This window comes from Cinclus cinclus, chromosome 21, assembly GCF_963662255.1.
Source record: "Cinclus cinclus chromosome 21, bCinCin1.1, whole genome shotgun sequence".
NCBI classification, from domain to species: Eukaryota; Metazoa; Chordata; class Aves; order Passeriformes; family Cinclidae; genus Cinclus; species Cinclus cinclus.
Window position 1 is genome coordinate 8,586,011 of NC_085066.1, and position 20,002 is coordinate 8,606,012.

At 42.5% G+C, this 20,002-nt stretch overlaps 1 protein-coding gene across 2 annotated transcripts in view; it reads right to left on the minus strand.

Annotated features, from left to right (window-relative positions):
* Positions 1-20,002, minus strand: part of AGAP1 (ArfGAP with GTPase domain, ankyrin repeat and PH domain 1) — a 299,706-nt gene that overhangs the window by 133,770 nt on the left and 145,934 nt on the right. For both annotated transcript variants that reach the window (XM_062506694.1, XM_062506693.1), the window contains exon 9: positions 19,575-19,667. In XM_062506694.1, coding sequence (XP_062362678.1) covers positions 19,575-19,667 — 93 coding nt within the window. The remainder of the gene's footprint in view (positions 1-19,574; positions 19,668-20,002) is intronic.

The following is a 20,002-nucleotide window of genomic DNA, read 5'->3' on the forward strand; positions in this document are numbered from 1 at the left end:
TGAACGTTACTTTTCCAAAGTTTGAAGGTAGCCACAAAAATGAGAACAATGAACTCTAAAACCTCTCAGCCAAGCTAAGGCTTGCTAATAACACATGAGCTGAATTTTGCATGTAATGTAATAAAAAAGTTTCTTTTATCACTGTTCAGATTCCAGCCACGCTCCTGTGGTGCTTGGCCTCTCCTCCAGCTTGAGTTCTTGCCCCCATGCCTTGTGCTTGACACAGGCTCAAGCATCCCTGCGGAATCAATCCTGCCCATTAAAAGAAGGCTCCTCTTAATCTCTTTCCAAAGCTGCAGACCTGCCTCACTCCCACCTTTTGAATCCATGGATATTCTCAAATCCACATTTTGCTTCAGCTGCCCTTTGCTCTGGCTTTTCCATTTCTACAGGATAAAGTTCTTTACTTACATATTTCACAGAGAGGAAATCTCATCTCTATGTGTGTGCATATATCCATAATTATCCATATTTATATGAAACAACAAGGTGACTACATTACATGATGCTTCAAATCAGAACTATTTAAAGAAAAATTTCTTCCACTCTGTAGAACGATGGATCCCAGCTCTGGGTCTGTTTCTCACACTAAGTCCTATTTCAAATCCCTGTAAAGTGTATTAATGACACAAGATTTTGGTTCATTCATGGTGTATGGCCTTTTAGGTCACTTTTCCATAATTTATATGCACCAAATGAAATAAGACAACACAGTAAAATAATCAGGCTGGGTGACACACATTATTTAAGCCCTTCACGGCAAAGATGTGATTACTACTACTACTACTACTATTATTATTATTGTTATTATTATTATTTTATACTAATATTTTGGCCTTGGTTATTGTTATCATTCAATCTTACTTACTATATGGTCTTGGTTACTACCTTATTAAACAGGACTTATTTTACTAATACTTATGGTTTTGAACTTGAATGATGTGGTCCAATGGCTCATTTCACTCCTGTGATGCTTGGGTGTGGCAGTGCTTTTCTGACACCATTCCAGCATCTGGTTCCCTTCCTTGTTTCTCCTGCTGATACCCAAGGCCTTCCTTATATCCCACATTGCTCAGCTTCATCTTTCAAGACTTCCCGAAGAAGACAAAAATATATTGTTACACAAACTTCACAGAGGGACTTTTTCACTCCATAATTTAACAACTCCCATTCAAATTGTCATCTCATGATTTTAAAGCGTATCACAAAGACAAATTCAGCTATAATTAAAGGGTGTCTGCTTTGATGGAACCTTTCAAAATCTGAAAATAAAAATTCTTAAACATCATAACCCCATGGAGCAGCCAACTCAACTTTGCTTATCTTCTAGGTAACATGACAAATAATATCACCCACCCTGAGCTTCTGTGCTATTCTGAGTATCAACTCCATACCTTCCTTCAACATAACCAATTCCAACTCCAGCTCATATTTATTTCCTTGCTCCCCTTCTTCACTAAGCTGGAAGGCTTATGCCATCCTTTTATGGATGAATTCTTCCCACTGAAATTTGCTGATCAGATCCCTGTGATATTCTGAATTTCTTTCGAACTTCCAGACTTTTTACTTGGCAGCACACACCACACTGCAAAATCACCACCATCTGAATCACCCTGTATTGTCTCTCCCCACTTTGACCAACAGTTCTGAGTATACTCCAAATCACAGAATGGTTTGGGCTGGAACGGATCTTAAAGATCATCTCTTTCCAACTCCTCTGTTCCATTAACAAAGTTTTAAAATCAAGACCATTCCCTGCAGCTCTCATTTTAATCCTTCCCCAATAAATGCAATTACAGGTGATTAGTGTACCTTGAATAAAACTATAGTTTTCTGTTTGTATTCTGAAATACTAAGAAGAAGGTCTGCATTAGTTTTATTTGGAGTTATTTATCTGAAGTTGCCAAGGTAGCTGACATCTCTGGTCAAATTCAAAACTGAAGCTGCTGGGAAAGGCAGATGCACCTATCCCCTTCGTTTCCCATAGTTGTAACAATCCCATGAAATCCCTACTGCAAAGGAATGAGGATGCACCAAGCAACAAAATCCATTTGTTTCTGAGCTCCCTTCCACTACACTTCTCCCTCTTTTCCGGGGCTGTAACTCTTCCCTGTTTTGACACGAGCTCAAATCTCGCTGCGTTTTGACCTCCCTCCTCACCAACCTGTATGGAGGAGTTCACTGCTCCCTCTTTATCCAGCTTTGCTGCAAATAATGACCATTTTGAGTCTCTTCCCCCGTACATATTCACTTTTATGTGGTCCTATAACTTTTTATCTAAAGGAAGATGATTGTACTTTCAACAAATTACAGCTTAAAAGAAAGAAACAGAAACAGTAGAACAATCCAACGCCGTTTTCCATGAACAATTTCACACAGCTCCTTAACTTAAAAATATAAACTAGGCTGGAAACAACCCGGCACTCTGCAACACTGTTGTCTCAACTGCCTTCCCATCACACCAAGGGGATTAGGGAAAAAAAAGGAAGACTTGTCCCATTCATCAATAGAGGAGTTATTCATCCGAAGTTTATTATCTCAGGTAATTTGATCAATACACTTCACCTTTATAGTCCCGTTGTCCTTGTGAGCAAAGCATTTTGCGTTTTATAGTGAGCTGGTTATTATGAAGGCTATTCGCAGGGAAATTCTCTGCAGTTAAAAGTTTTTCCAATTAACTACATTTAACATCATTTAAGCCATAAACTGGCGGTTACATTTCACATCATTGTTGTCGGAGTGTGGCGGTGCTCAGGAGGCAGGCAGAGCACATTTGGCAAATACATCAACCAACACTTTGGAATGAGAATCAAGGAAATGCTGCCAGCTAATAGAGAAAGACTTTTTCAGTGAAGAGTCAGGAATATGCAACAACAAAAAACCAGGGTGGATCAGTAGAAACCCTGAAGAAGCCCTTGGAATGCTCCTCAGATCAATCCTTCTCCTTTCATGCAATGTCAGAACTCCTGGGTTGGAAAGGACCTTAAAGTTCCTCTAGTTCCACTTTCCTACCTTGGGTAGGGACACCTCCCACTAGACCAGGCTGCTCCAAACCCCATCCAGCTCAGCCTTCCTGTGTTCCCTCCTGAGGTTTCTCATTCCAGAAAACTGTGGTGTTTGTGTAACTGAGCTATGAACTTCCAGTGAATCACAGCACATGAGGCCAAATTCCCTGATGTCCTCTGGGTTAGGATCTCCAAACCCCACTCCCCTCACCCCACACCTGAGCTGCCCCCTCCTCACTTCCTAGCCCTCAGCATAAGGCAGCACCAAAGACAGAGGGGAAAGGCTTCAGAACAGAAGCAAAACACCAAATTCTCAGAGATCAGATGCTCTAAGGAGAGAAACCTGTAAAAACTTGCTCGAAAATAAAAAATTATTATTCCTTGTGAGATATCCTCAGAACAAACTAGTTCATTAAAGTCGTATCAGCACTTGTAATTGGCCCTTGTTGGCCAATAGAAGGAGACATTTGCAACTTTTCCCAGGAAATTATATTCTAAATCCTTCATAAGGTGGACCTTGTCCTTTTCTGAGGAAACTTGATAGCAGTCTTTAGTATTCACTGGCATAATTAGGACTGCAGTTAATTTCATTAAATTCTCTTGCTGCTAAATGAAGCAGATTATGAGACATCTTTTATTGCAAGGCATGAAATTACAGCCTGTCAGCTGCCAATGGTAGAGTAAAACTAATGAATTACAGGGTAAATAACACCAGAATTAGCCAGCCAATTTAACATAGCAGAGAACAAAGTCATTTTTACTTGGAGCCACCACTGCCAGGATCCCTTTCAGCTGAAAGGGAACCAACCTCAAATCTAAATAACCAAGAGAGCCATGTTTCTCGGGCAGCAATGTTACAAAACCAACACTGCCAAGAAGTTGGGAGAAAATTGGTCAGATGCTTACAGAAAGGCATCGCTAAAATATTTAAATTGTGGTATGTCCAAGTAGTTTGTGCTGATGTATTATCCTTTGCCCAGCACAGGAAAAAGGGCAGGGGAGCATTAATTTGTTGCTATTATAACTGGTTTAATGGGGCTACTCTTCCCAGGCAGCATGAGACACAATCCCCATTAATGAGGGACAGACACACTGTGGGGAGATAATTAAAGGAAACGGAAAGCAGGTGTAACCAGCCACTTCCATTTCCTACTCCTGTCCTTCCAAACCTCTGACACAGGGCACAGGAGGTGCCTTTCCCTGCACAGCACCCCAGGCCACCTCACTCTGCCATGAAGGAATGCTCTTTGGAGCCTGCAAGGTGGGAAGGATGGATGCCCCTCTGAGCTCTGACCAGGAGCTCCCACAACCAAGGACTCTTCCCAACACAGTCCTGAAGCCTGTCAGGTTGTTAGACACACACACACAAATTTCTGGGACAAAGAAGAGACAGTTGCTCTCTCTAGGTTGGTGTCTCACCCCTCCTCTTTTTTACAAAATTGCCCGAAATTATTTTTATTTTAGAATTTTATTTAACCCTAGTTGTACAAGGAACAAACCTTTTCTCTGCACTTATATGGAAATCTTGTTATATGGAAACAGAGAGAAAAGAAACAAAGTGCTTATCCCCACTCAAACAAAGGAGGGAAGATAGCTGAGTGCCTGGACAGCAGGAAGAGCCCCATACCCCTGTCTATGCTGGTGAAAGCAAACAATAAACCCAAAGAGAAATGTAAATAAAGCTTTCACCTCAAATTAATGCTTTCACTTTTCTGCACATAACCCAAGGATTGTTCCTCCTACAGCGGCGTCTCCATCTCCAGGAGACAGAGTCAAGGTACATGAGGGGTCAGCAAGGAAAAGGTGCAGGGGGAGAGAAAGCCCCTATTATTAGAAGGGCTGATAATTTCCTCATTTTAGCAAACATTTCATATCCATCATCAGTCCTACACTGATCAAAAGGCTTTAAAAATGATGCTTCTAGCTGCATTTTCAACAGGTTTCCAAGAGACAGCACCTCAAGTCACCTTTCCAGCCTTTTAGAGCTTTAAGCTCAACTTCAGCCAAGTTTGATGGAGGCCCAGGAACAGCAGGGGGTGTTCTGACAGGTTTTGTGAAGTGTCACATATGCCCTGCAGGACTGAAAATCCCTGATTTAAGAGAACAAACTGCAGCTGGAATATTCTGCTGGAGGATGGAGCAGGAGCCCACCTGCACTTGGTACCAGCCTAGCACACATTGTTCCTATCCCACAGACAAGGCAGGGTGAAAAAAACTCATGCAATTTATCCTTCTAGTGGAAAATGTTCCAGGGGGTGAAATGAGATGGGCTTTAAGGTCCCTTCCAGCCCGAACAATTCTGTGATTCTATGTCTGACTTGTGTTTTTAACAGAAAAACCCGAGATGCTCACTGAACTTATTAAAAAAACCCAAAACAAAACAAAACAAAAAAAACCCCAAAAACCAAAAAACACAAAAAAAAACCCACAAAAAAACCCAAAACAGACAAAAAAACCCCATTTAAAATTCCAAATATCTACCTACAAACCATACCTTGAACAACTAAAAGCAAACAAAAGAAGAACCACACAGCAGAATTTGTGAACACCTTCCATTGGACTGGGTTGCTCCAAGCCTCAGCCATCCTTAAGCTGTCTCTGTGCTGGAGTGGGAAAAAGGAGAAATCAAGAGCCAAAGGAAGCCAACCAACTACCTGAACACTGCAGTGTGGTAGAACAGCACAACCCCTGTGCCACCACTGCCAATGCCACTCCAGAGCTCCTTGGGACCAGGACACCAGCACCATTCAGAGAGGCTGGAGGAGAAATTACCTATGCAAAAAAGCATTTCTGGCAAAAGAGCAAACCAAACCTTAAACCAAACCTGATTTTACAAGTTCCAATCCATGCTATGAGTTCAGGAATGGGGGGTGGTTTCCTGAAGGAAGCAGGAAAGAGCAGCCAGGCCCTCCAAGCACACACATGTATTACACAGGAAAGACTTACTGCTCCCTGGAGCTTCTGTCCAACATCACCCAGCTCACCAAACCCCTTCTCTAAATGTGTCAAGAGAGCTGATTTGCCCTCAAGCCATCCCCAGCCCAATTCAGGCTTTCCACACTGCAGGCAGAGGTGCTGCCTCTCCTAAATTCCTCTTTCTTTACTCTCCATGGTTTGAAATACCCATCATATTTTAGGCAAACATTTCAAGACCCTCAGAACTATTCTGGACCAACAAGTGATACCTTTCCTCCAGCAGTGCAAAAGCTCAGTGCTCTGACAACATGCATGCATCAGCTCCAGGGGTGCTCCTGAGCTCTACAGACCCAGAGCTCCAGGAGTGATCAGCTGGAACCAGCTCCAGGCACTGACAAGGAGCTCCAGAGGCACCAAAGTGTCACTTCCAGCCAGGAATCAATCGTGGTGCTTCCTGCTTGGAGACACCAGCACCTCCAGAACCAACACCTCTGGGGACTGCCGGGCCACTTTCTCAGAGACCCTCAAGATTCCTGATGTTACTGAGATTATCACCTGGTTTTTATTCTCACTTTCCATCTCCTTCAGAGTCTTCATTCAGTGTTTGCCCTCCTCCTTCCCACCTGTTTAATATTGATTTTGCTTCTCACAGCAGCACAACTTTCCATTTCAGCTCTGTTTCTCCAGTTCCTCTGTTCCTCCAGTTTTCCACCCCACTGTCATTCTTTCCCCTCTTCTCTTACCTTCAAAGCCCCTTGTGTTTGTCTGCCTTCACCTGCTGCAGAAAATGGTGAGCTTGGAAACCCTGTGCTGCACAAGCAGGTAAGAAACTTCTTGCTTCAAAACACCATGTCAGCATTAAAAACTGTCACTCAATTGGAAGTCAGTGAGACTTAAAACCATATCAGGAATTGCAACAATCACTACACTGCAAGATTAAAGCATCAACAACAGTGTTTGTGCACCTATTATATCTCAGCTACAAATACAGCATTGCCATGAATTCCCAACTCACAACAACATTTGTGGTGCAAAGGGCAAATTCATTCAATGTTCCTAAGTAGCTCCTTGCCTTGCATCAGCTTAAGCAAATACAAAATGTCAATTCTCAGAATGCTGTGCACACCTCAGCATTGGATGGATGCACATCCCTCCTGCCACAGCAGGAAGGGGTTGTGCAGCTCACCTGCCTGACACAGCATAAAAAATCTGAAAATCTGTATCTTTCAGGAGATCTGCCTCACACAAAAAGTCAATATACAAGTATAATTCCAGATTTTCAGACTCAGACTTGAGTATTTATTTAACATGAAACACACCAACCATACAAATCTCTGCATTTACTTGGTTTGCATCTGAGAAGATTTTCCACCCAGTATGCTCAAAGCTCAGCTTCTAGTCAAGGACTTTCACTGCATCTCTCCCTCCACAGAAAAAATTGTTTTGTTCTGAATTTGGCCATGAAACAGCCTGTACAATTTTGACTCCTAAAGTGATGATACCTGCCTCCTTAAACAATCCCTGCTCTTCAGTTTTCCTCCATTCCAACATACTGCTCACTTCAGACAGCAGAATTTCTAAACAATTCAACCATTTTGGTAATTTTAGTTGATTTTTCTTTCCAATACCTCCCTGCACTTGAAGATTTAATTTCTCCCCCTCCCTGAAACAGAGAAGAGAGCATTAGATGTTAATCTAGCTCCTTGATTTGTAGCAGTTCTGCAGTTCTCTACCCAACCATTTAAATGCTGTCATTCATAATAGGGTGATATACTGTACTATAAACCCTTTTGCAAATGGTACGTCTTGGTATTTTTCTTTTGTGACAAAGACTCATATCAGTTATAAAGAGGAAAGAAATGAACTCAATGCTCAGATCTACCTACATAATCTCACTGCTCAACAGCCTCTCCCCTTCTTTAAAAGAAAATCCACACCCGCTTCCTTAAAGTAAACCAAATTCACTAAGCTTTTATTTTTCCTGGTAGAGAACATTCTGTGGTCTGACAGCCCCCAGAGTTCAGCAGCTTTCTCCTATAGTATTAATCCTGAAACCACAGAATCCCAGACTGGTTTGGATTAGAAGGGACCCTAAAGCCCATCCAGTCCCACCCATGCCATAGGCAGGGAGGACACCTTCCACTCTCCAAAGTGGCTCCAACCCCAATGTCTAACCTGGCCTGGGACACTTCCAGGGATCCAGGGGCAGCCACAATGTGTTTGAAGTCTCATGTCAGATCCTGGCTTCAATTCCAGGCACAGAAGCCCATCCCTGGGAGTTGCTGGAGAAGTGTCTTGATGAGGTACCAGAAGCACATAAAAGTGAAAGACCTTCCAAATTTGGGTTAAAGCAGTAGAAGTTTGAGTGGGTGGGTTTTAGTCCAGGTTCCATTCCAATTCATTCTCCCACACGGCCCTTGTTTTCCTGGTTATGTTAAACAAGGATGAAGGTACACTTTTCAAGCAGACACGTGGCACTGTCCCCAGAGCTGAGCCAGCCCAGACCACGCTCTGGCTTTAGGGCTTGTTTACAAGCCCCACACACCAGATCCAATCCACATGGCAGCTTTTATTCAAACACATTTGGATAAACTCTCAGTTAAGACATAGAGAGGCTGTATCAAAATATTTTACATCTATGCTTGTTTCATGCACTTAGTTGGAAATACTATCAAAAAAACAATTGAGTTTTCCTGGCAGGTTTCAGTCTGTATAAAACCACTGTCTGTTCCTCACTGGAATAGCTGCTGGTCAGGAAAACTAAACCCCAAAGTGTGTGTCTGCATTTCTTTTGTCTTCTCCCTAACAGCAGTAACAAAGTTAATTTCAAGCTTTACAGCTTTAGGATGTCTGTAAGTGAAATATATGCAGATATGTATATTCAGAAATATATCTGACCATGACACTCATTCTCAATTTATTACCACCTGAAGGATCCTTTACAATAAACAAAACACTCAAGTTTTTATATGATTTTTCTCCATTTTAACTCATGCAAAATAAATTGAGATTTTATTTATACAAATTGCACTTTAATCATAGAATCCTTGAGTGGTTTGGCTTGGAAGGGACTTGGAAGACCATACAATTCCACCCCCTGCCATGGGTATGGACACCTTCCACTATCCCAGGTTGCTCCAAGTCCCGTCCAACCTGGCCCGGAACACGTCCAGGGATGGGGCAGTCACAGCTTCTCTGGGCAACCTGTGACAATTATTCACTTTAAATTCAAAATATTTAAGTACCAACATCTGGCCTGGCTGCTGAGACTGTTTTAAAGATGTGCTGATAATTAGTCTAGTCAGAAGATTTTTTTTTAAGAAAAGCAGGTTTAGAGAAAACAGAATTTAAACCAAAGTGCAAGGACTTTCATACGTACTTCAAATATCCAAACCAGTTACAGTCAGAATACGAATGTTTCAAACACCCTGTTGCCCCCCAAGCAATATTCCTTTTTCGTGCCATTTATTGGTTTTAATTTGCAATTGTCAGCTATACTCTGGGAAAATATTTCCTCACATGTTACTCACCGAATTGCCAACACTTCAAAATAAAACAACAAACACAAACCCACAAAATAAAACAGGAAACGAGGGATGCTGGGCCAACACCCCCGGTCCAGATTCACACACAATTACCACACAATTAAATGGGAGCAAAAGAATGATGAAAATGTTCAGAATGCCCGAAGTTTGCTTTGTTCAAAAAATTAGGCTAAAGGGCTTTAACTGCGTGCTGTTCAGTTTACTCTTTTGATTGCTTTACCACTATGTAAATCAATTTGTTAATGTTCCTTACAAAATGCATGAGCCAGTTATACTGACAAACACACAAAGCTCATTCGTAATTAGCAGTTAATTAGTACGAAGGAACAGATGCTGTTAGAGTTTCAGCAGGCGAACAGGTTCTGTAAACAATGCTTATAAATCTAAATGAATTTATTAACCACAATGCAACTGTCAACGTTTTGCTGGCAACCATACAAATATGGTGGAATCCCCAAAACATCTTTACAACATATTAATAATCATTGTGTCAACCCAAGTCTATCAGGCAGCCTCACTTGCTAACTGTCATAAGCTTCCTACTTAATCTTCTTATGTCACTTCTCAGGACTAATTCCTCATGCCCTGGGAGGAAGAGCTGCAGCCACCAAAGCCAGCCCAGATGCGCACAGATTCACCTCCTCGGAACAAAGGCGTTTTCCCACTGCTTCCTTGAGCAAGCCCATCATGCTAGATGGCACCTGGCCCTGTGCACGGTGACCCTGTTCATCTGGGGTTTTAGCTAGGTGATCCTTAAAGGCCCCTTCCAACCTAAACCATTCCAATTCCAGATCTCATCCACTGCAAATAAAAATTCTTCCTGCTCTGCTGGCTAATTTGGATATGTCCCCCACGGCAGCACCGAGCTGCTGCTGACACAAGGGATCGTGGGGAATTTTCAGAGCTCAGAAGCGGTTTAGGCTGGAGATCAGGAAAAGGTTCTTCCCTCTCCCAGAGGGTGCTGGGCACTGCCCAGGCTCCCCAGGGAATGGGCACAGCCCCAGGGCTGCCAGAGCTCCAGGAGGGTTTGGACACTGCTCCCAGGGGTGCACAGGATGGGAGTGTTGGGTGTCTGTGCAAGGACAGGGGTTGGACTGATGATCCCTGTGGGCCCCTTCCAGTTCAGGAGATTCTGATTCTGTGGTGATAAACTCACGCACTCAGCCACTGACTGGTGCCATCATTTAGTGAGTTTCTGATTACCTGAGTAGTTAGAGGTGGCTCAAATAAAGAGACTGCATTTTGTAAAGCATTTTTAGTGGTTCATTTCTACTGAACCACCACCTTGAGTCAAGAGACATTTGGCCAGGGGCCAGCTCAGACCCTCAGGGCAACAGTGAAGACTCCCTCAGTGCCCTCACTGCTGTCACTCTGCATGTCACACTGACATGCCACCCTGATGTATTACACCATTTCAGCACTGAAAAATTCCAATAAATTTTTTAAAGTCATATTATGGCTTTTTTAATTGATGTTCTCTTTTACACCTCTATTGCTTTCTCTCATTTCCTCCTCCTCTCCACCAAAGCACTCTAACACCTCTTCCCCATGTTCTGTCCTATGGACACTCCAGGATTTGTAAGATCCAACATCCCAAGTGTATTAAATCCTCCACAGTCTCAACAAAGAGACTGCTTGGTTTGCTTCCAGTAGGCTCCAGCCCTACTCACTGCATTGGTACTGGATACAAAATACTGGAATTTGGGGGATCCTGTTCTCAGCTGAAATCCAGTACCAGGCACAAGAGAAGGATGTTTATGGTAGAGCCTCAGAAAAATACAAACACTCTCTTCCTTCTCTTATGAACAGGGGAAAACAGATCCTTGACTGGTTTATCCTAAAGAGCAGAACCTGCTCCTTTTATACAATAGGGATCTTCCCCCTTTTTTAAAAAAACCTGTTATTTTAGATAAGAGAAGCTCTTTTCCTACTATTTCTGCAGAGGCTGATAATCTCCTGGCACTCTCCTCCAGCCTGCTTACGTTCTCCTTCCACAAATCTCTCCAAGGATGCTTACCCTGATCAACACTCTATTCCAAACAAAAGCTGGAATGTCTCCTCTCAAATCTTAAGGATGAGCAAGAGCTACAATCACGCCTGATGTGTCAGATAGGAAATCATCAGCTGACACTCAAACCCACAGGTTCGCCCCTGTCTCTTCTGTGAAACATCAAGAGCATTACATTTGGAAAGGATTTAAATTAAATTAATAAATAAATAAGAAGGATGGAATTGAACACTCCTTATTCATAAGCAATCTGTGACCTCTCATGGCATTAACACATAAAACATTTAGGAAACATAGAATCTCCCTCTGGTTTTAAAGCTGGTGATCAGGGCACTGTTCCCCTCTTCTCACTCTGAAGACCAGGTCACACAAATAAATGTTTGAAATTGTGTGGCCCCTGCCCAAATCCATACTAAAAAACATTTAAATACACCCTTAGCTCCAGGTCACAGCTCTGGGAAGTCAAAAAAAAGAGACGGAAAGTTAGTTTCTCCAAAATGTTTATTGATAATATTTCATTTATGAACCCTTAAGTAAAGCTGTAGAGGGCTCACCGTAGTCTAAGAATGCTTGGGACTATCACTGTATGACAGTCCTGGGTATTTCAAGTATTTAAGAGATAAAATACCAACATTTTATAAGACGTGAAACAGAAGACTCGTGTTTTAGAGACTCTGAAAAATTAGGAGACTAACTAAAAGAAGCACATTAGAAATTCAATCTGGATAAGCCAAAGGCCCAAATTCCAGCTCCTTCCCACAACCCTCAGACATCCCAGGAAGGGAAACCAGTAGACTCCAGAAAGCAAGAAGAAGCAGATGGGAGGATCCAGTGGGACAAACAGATGTATGCATGAGGAAAAAGAGGAATTGTGAGTCTCAGTCAGAGAGGCTGAAGCTCGTGCCCAGATCTGCCTGCTGTGGCCAAGGAGCAGAAGGGGCCATAGCCTTGGACTAGAAACCAGAGCCTTGGGCAGGGGAAGGGTTTAACACCCAGAGCTCCCAACTCCAGATGTCCAAGAGAGCTCTTTACTGCTGTTTTGTTCCAAATTCTAAGGAATACAGCTTTTCTTGGGATGGTATCTGAAACTCATCAACTGGAAAAACCCACAAGCCTGGCTTTCACAGTCAAATTAAACATTATTCCAGGCAGATACATGGAGCTGAAGCCATTCTTCTGATGTAAGGGCACATTTGATCTAATTGGAAAAAATATTTCAAGTGCACTGGGAATAGTCACTGTTAACTGAATGCAACAACGAAAAAGGAAAAAAGAGCATGCAGACCCCAGGGAATTACCAAATCAATTAACAACTAATTCAGGAACTAATTTCTGTATTGCCTCTTAGCACAAAACTGTATCTTTAATTTCTCCTGCAATAAGCATCACCATGATAGTCCTAACACACTCTGACGCTTTAAATGAGTTTACAAGTATCTCTTTTTGATTGGCTATATAACATTATTTCTTCACAGTTCAATGCAACCATAGCCAAGTGCTCTGAAATATTTAATTATACTGGTAGCAACCAGTTAACAATTTACAGAACCACAGCGAGTACAAAACATTTTATAACTGGTAATCAGCTAATTAAAAAAAAAAAAAACAGCAAAATGTGTATGTTCTGATTATAAACAATTGCAGAGGAATTACACAGAAGATTTCAACACTAAGAGTATTTGGCTCAAAACCATACCCTGGTGTTTGTACAAGCTGATCTGGAGACTGATTACTGTGATTAGACAGACGTGTGACAGAGGAAATTACACCTCATGCTGGAGATAAATAAATCAAACCATGTCATCTGCCAGTTCCTTGTAAATCATGTCACTTCTGACTATGGCAAAGCTGCTCCTTGGAGACACCCACTAGTGGCTTGCAAACAACAGTCTACAAACCTACCTGAGCATCAGGAAGGAAAAATACAAAGCAGGAGTTTTGGAGAATATTCCTTCCAGGACCTGAGGGAAGCCTCAGAAAAAGACAGAGAGAGACTTTCACAAGGGCCTGGACTGCCAGGACAAGGGGAGTGGATTCAAATTGACAGAGGGCAGTGTTGGATGGGCTATCAGGAAGAAATTCTTCTCTGGGAGGGTGGGCAGGCCCTGGCACAGAGTGCCCAGAGAAGCTGTGGCTGCCCCTGGATCCCTGGAAGTGCCCCAGGCCAGGCTGGAGAGGGCTTGGAGCAGCCTGGGATAGTGGAAGGTGTCCCTGCCCATTGCAGGGAGTGGAACTGGATGGGCTTTAAGGTCCTCCCAATCCAGTCCATTCAGGGATTTTGTGTTTTGGAGCAGAAGCAGCAGCACAGGGGGCTGGGTCTGTGTGCCAGTGAAATAGGGTTCAGTGCAGAAACACACAGCTGCAAAGAAGGGAAGTAAATCCCGGGTTCTGTGTGTGCTCCACATGTTTGCTGCCATCCTCCTTCTGAAATGCTTTTGGCCCCTACCTGCATTAGCCACTTTTACTTCAAAGCACAACCTGATGTTGAACTCGGACAGAAGAGAGAAGCCATCAGATAAGCCCTGGCACTGCTGGCAGTAGCATCATCTGTCTGTCCAGCTCCTCTAGATCGTTTTTTTCACCCTGTCAAGTCCGATGAATTAAGCAAGAAGAGCTGCTAAGATCATTGCTTATTTGTTCTCTCTTCTGGTAGACTCCAAGTAAACATTTGCAGCCAGGAAAGCTGCTGCAAAGAGCATTTAGTGCTGGTGAGGACAGTGAGTCTCGGATGTGACACTTGCCCGGAGCACTGTGGTGCTTTTGTGGGAGTGAGGATGACTAAGGACATCACTCTGACTGAGCAGACATGGCAGATGATCCCTTTTCAAAACCTATTTCTAAGACACTGCCGTGCCTGCTGAAATGCTCCAGCAGCTGGACAGACAGCTGCGGGTATTTTAAGGAAAAATGGCTTTCAGGTAGGATGATCTCACTGCTTCAGTGGAAGGACCAAGACAACAGTGTTGTGTGTTATTCCATGCAAGATTTGCATAACTGGTACTTAAACATGCCAGCTAGGGCTAAAAATGAACAAAAAAGAGGTTAGGAAGCTGGAAATCACTAGTGAAGCAGAGGATGCAGAAAATCACTACTGAAACACAGGCAACATTGACCTACACCTGTAGGGAGCTGAAGAGAAGTGACAGGTTTTTTATGCCAAGTTTGACATTTGATGAGAGCATCTTCAAAGTTACCTTTGCTAAGTTTAATACTTTTTATGTAAAATTCAGATGTACATTGGGAAGTGCCAGGTTTGTTTATGCCCATCTTAAGGAAAAACTGCAACTTGTCCATCCAGGAACCAAACTCTTCTTCATGAACAGCAAATCAGTGATGCCACCCCTGTGCCTTGACATAAAAGGTATTTGCCATTTTTAGGTCAGAGTAAAGGAAAAAAAAAAAAGACAAAATACCTAATTTCATTAAGATTACTTTAATGTACTTAAAATATGCCAAGCTGGCAGGCGAAGAAGGTCATTTGAAATATCACCTAAAAGTAAAGCCTGAATAAGATATTCCACTTTCTCCATTAATCCAGCCATTTGCAAACTGAGGGAAGGGAATGGATTCTGAAGTTCACCTTTGCAAGTCATGGATGGCAAATTTTTCACTGTGTCATCAATACAGCTCTAACCATTAGAACATTTATTTCTTATCCAGCCTTCGAGTTTGTCATCCCTAAATGATGCAGCAATTTGGGGGCACAAGAGCTGCAGCACTTCCCAGGGTAAGCCAAGTGTGGAGGCAATATATCAAACACCAGTTTTGGCCAATTTTTGGTAAAATAACAGTTAAGGTTATATAGTTGGAGTATATAATTATATGAGCATCTGTGATTAAGTGCAAAGGGCAAAGAGAAGAAGGGCTGGGAGCAGAAAGTCAAGGCTAGCTCTTACATATTTATTTACACTCCAGTCTGGGGGGGATAGGGGCAGGACAGAGGAAAAAATAATAAAAATTAAAAAAAAAAAAATTAAAAAAAAGAAGAAAAAAAAAAGAAAAAAAGAAAGCGCACACAGCTGCCATCCCAAAAACAGACCTCCCATCTGCCACCCACGATTTGCATGTCACCTTCTCCAGGCTCATTTGTACTTCATTAACTGCCATTGACTTAACAAGATTTATGCAAATGACACCATAGGAGCTCGCTAACTCCCACTGCAATCAAGTGATTATGTATGTACAATTCTCCACAGCAATGAAAAATTAATACATGACAAGCCCCCTCACCGCTGAGTTGAGCTTCTTGCTTTTATTTTTCTTGTTGTGTGCCGTTTTTTTTTGAAATTTGAATATGCCCTACTGATAAAGATTTCCCAAACGCACAAAAACCGAAGTAGTTTTCCCAAAATGCTACAAAACCTCCCATGCTAGAAATTCAATTCTCCAAAACTGAGCAGCCAAATGTGAGCTTCAAAATATTCTTCAAAATATTCACTCAGGCTACCAGGAACAAGACTTCTTTTTCAGAAGAAATACTTTTGGAGGGGAGATTCGCCAATCAGAGCATGCAACTCACTTTAAGAACATTATTAGCAATGCTATAGAAAATAACTCAAATATTCTTAGCTTAAGCACCTCTTTCTCAGAAGTAGAGAACTTCCTATGGATTCTGACTTTAAGCCAATATTGCTCAAGATTTTTGCTGACTCTGATTTGCACAAGATTTTTAAATAGCACACAAGTGAAATTTTGTATAATTAAAAAAAAAATAATTCTGACATTCCCAGTTCTCAGCAGCTTCCAGAAGTCTATGATTTAAGACATGCTGATATGGCTGTGCATGCACAAGGTATTGGTACCTCCCCAGGAAATCTGCCTTCCCAAAATTTCACTCATTTTAAGAGAATTTTGGCAGGAGTGAGGAGGCACCCTTTAAAAACAAGCCTGCTTTTCATTGCCTACATTTTGGGTTTCTGCTGGGAGCAGGAAGGGTCATCAGGACAGTTTTATATGGCTTAGCCCAATAAAGCCAAATTTAGCACTGCAGTGAAAAATCAGCTTTACCATGTAGAAAGGACACAGAGAATAAGAACATGAACGCTTTTTGACCAGGCTGCTCTGAGTTAAGGATAAAGCTTTGAAGGAGTGAGGTGTTTCCTTGCAAGGAAATAGGCTGTTCACAATTTTACCTCATTCATGGGATCCTGGAATGGTTTGGGCTGGAATGGGCTTTATAATCCATTGCATTCCAACACCCTGCTGTGGGCAGGGACACCCTCCCCTATACCAGGTTGCTCAGGGCACCATCCAAACTCTCCCAAACTCCCAGGATTTCCCTTAAACTTACAAGGGTTCAGGCACCAAGAGCAGGAATGCAGGAGCAGGTTACAACTCTTGCTTTCTTTTGACCAAAACCCACTGGGCAGCTGTGCAGGTTCATCCCCTGGGCCCTAGAATGATCAGCAACTCTTTCATAGTACTGGGAGACATTCCATTTTTTCCTCAAAACCAGAACATTTCCAGCCTCCAAGGAACTTGTTTTGGGTGGAGGTTTTATAATTTGTTTGTGGGGTGTTGTTGGGTTTGGTTTTGATTGCCCTTTTTTTTTTTTGGTTGGTTTGTTTGTGGCTTTTTTTTTTGTTTATTTTGTGGATCTCTGTTGTTGTTGTTTAGTTTCATTCTCTCACAGCAATTCTGGGATTGCTGAAGCCTGAAACTAGATTTCTCTTTCTATTCCCAAATATCCCAAGCAACAAGAGACAGAACAAGAAGAAACAGCCTCAAGTTGCATCAGGGAAGGTTCAGGCTGGATATTAGGAAAAATTTCTTCACATAAAGGGTGGTCAGGCATTGGCAAAGCTGTCCCCGGCAGTGGTGGAGTCCTCATCCCTGGAGGGATTTAAAATCCTTAATGATGTGGTGCCTGGGGACATGGGTTAATGGTGGCTTTGGCAGTGCTTGTTTAAACACTGGACTTGATGATCTTACAGGGCTTTTCCAACCTCATTGACTCTGTGACTCCATTTGCCACAGAAAACATCATGATGGAAGGGTCTTCTTATCTTAAGAGGAACAGCAGCATGAAGATTTACAGGTCTTATTCCCAGTTAAGGCATGAAATAAAAGACACCAACTTTCCTTGCAGGAATTTCTGCTGCCTCAGAGACAGCTCCAAGGACCTGGCACCTGCCAAGCCCCCTGAGAACACGACTGTATCAGCAACTGAACCTGAAACCACCTCTACTTACCAGACCTCCAAAATCCCTCCTCCTGACATCTGAACGTGATGTGGAATCCCACTGGGAGCAGCCACCCTACAGCACTGCAAAAACCTCCCATCCCCAAAGCCCAAAGATCGGGATGGACCTGCTGAGGATGCTCATCAAGGGTTTGTAGGTAATGGCTTGTACATGATAAAATGAAATTACCATGATTGGGATTAGTAACAAAAAGGACATGTTCCTAAAAGACTGGTCATATTTGGTACACAAGCAGGGCTGCAAGGAGAATTTTTCCATACAGAAATTCCAGATACTGTAAGGGATATTTCTTTACATCACAGTGGCACAATCACACTTAAAACGTTTATCTTACAATACTCTTCCTACAAGTGTATTTTTAATCAAACTGATTCCATACAACAGCATTTTAGGAAAGAACAGTACATATGCCTGGAATAAATATTGGCACATCTATTCCTCAGTTTTACATTCTCAGCTGCACTTTTGTTTAATTAGCATTACCCAAAAGGATTGCAGCTGGTCTAACCCATGCTGTACTGTACAAAAACTGTAGGAAAATAAAATTGTAGCTTGCTTTAAATGCCTGGAATCTCCTCCCTTGAATGCAGAGCCAAATACTGAACTCCTCTGCTTTCAAACTGCTCTTCTGGATTGCAGTGTGCTTGATTAAAATTTGCCTACTATAGATTCACACATGACAGCGTTTTTCCTGCGTGATGATCCCAAAAGGTCTTTTAGAATGAGTTTTGGAAGAAAAATCACAGCTAATAGTTAAGGGTACAAAATCAACTCCTTCTTGCATCCAGAAGGAGAGGAAAAACACGACACACCCCGAAACATGTAAACCCAGCTGCACACAGGACATCCAGAGCTACCTGGCAGGATAAGGCATGGACTAACAGAAGATTAGGAGAGGCAAGTGAGCCTCTGGAGGGCAGGAAAGGCATCGAAACAACTGCAAAGAAATGTGAGGGAAGAAAATAAGTGGAAAAGAAAGGGAGCTTAATCTCTAGCAAGGCAACTTACACACATGAGTAAACACTTGCAAACACTAACACAGAAACTGTATGAGAAGAATTCCATGGGAACGTGGAGACCTCAACCACATGGATTCAGTGCCATTTCATTTGAAAAAGTAAATAATCTCGTTCCCCAAATACTTCCCATCCAACACTGGCACTGCTATTGCCTTTCAAAGGAGTGTTCCCAGCTACAATTTAGGATCGAGTTTCCAGGCTAATGAAAGTGCATCTAGGCTAGTAAAAACACACCAAAACAAATCCTCGGCTTCAAGTCCTGTTGTGTAATGAGAAAGTTTAATTAAGGCCACACATTACAGCTGTAAACGTTCTCTTATATAATAAGGTCTAAATGAAACTGAACCTAATCAAAGTTACAATTCCTTCATTAGCAAATTACAAACAAGAGCGCGCAGCTGACACACCGGCCATGATTATCACAACTAATTGCCTCGTTGTTACGGAGCAGCCTGAAACTGTGTTCAGATGTCCGTCTGTGGTAGCAAATTAGGGCCACATCAGGCTATTCCTGCGATCACAAGGGGCTCTTGTCGAGCGATCTGATTTACCCTGCGCCTGGCAGCACTCGGCCCAATCAAAGCCTCCTCTACAAAGGCAGCTTTGAAGCCAGCACAGCCTAGAAACCCGCTCCATATGCAGGCCGGCAGACTGCACTTCATTAGGCCTGTTGTCACATTTTCCCTCTTCTTATTCTAATGATCCTATTTTAATACACATAGGAACCTCTCCTAATTGATGTCAAGTGAGTGACTTCCACATTCATCACCGGCGCACATCAAACGCCGCGACGCGCCCGGCACCAGCACCGGACACCGGTCCGGTGTCTCCCAACTATGGAAAGCAGGGGGAAAAAAATACAACTATTTCGGCATTACCTGTTTAATTGGGATTGCGCGGCCGCTTCCAATGCTGTCTGTTCTGCTCTCCAGGACCTTCTTCTCTTTGTCTGGGTCACTCCCTTTCCGAGACTGCAGAGCAGAAAGAAAAGTTTGTGCTCCATTAAATGCACACAGAAGATGCTTTTATTTGCCTTTTTTCTTCTTTTGGGGCAATTAAAAAATTATTTGGCAGGTAAATATAGGCTCAAAATTGGATTTATGCAAGTACACAACCATCCTGAAATCTGAACAAATTTCCCATCCAGCATCCATAAATTTTAACCATCCACTAGTTTGAAATGCATTTGGATTTAAAGAGTTACAGCTCCGCTGTCTGAAGACCCACAACATCAGAGGACATGTTTCTGAAGTTTCCAACAGTGGCTCCAAAGGGGAATGAAGATGCCATCTCCTCATTAAAAACA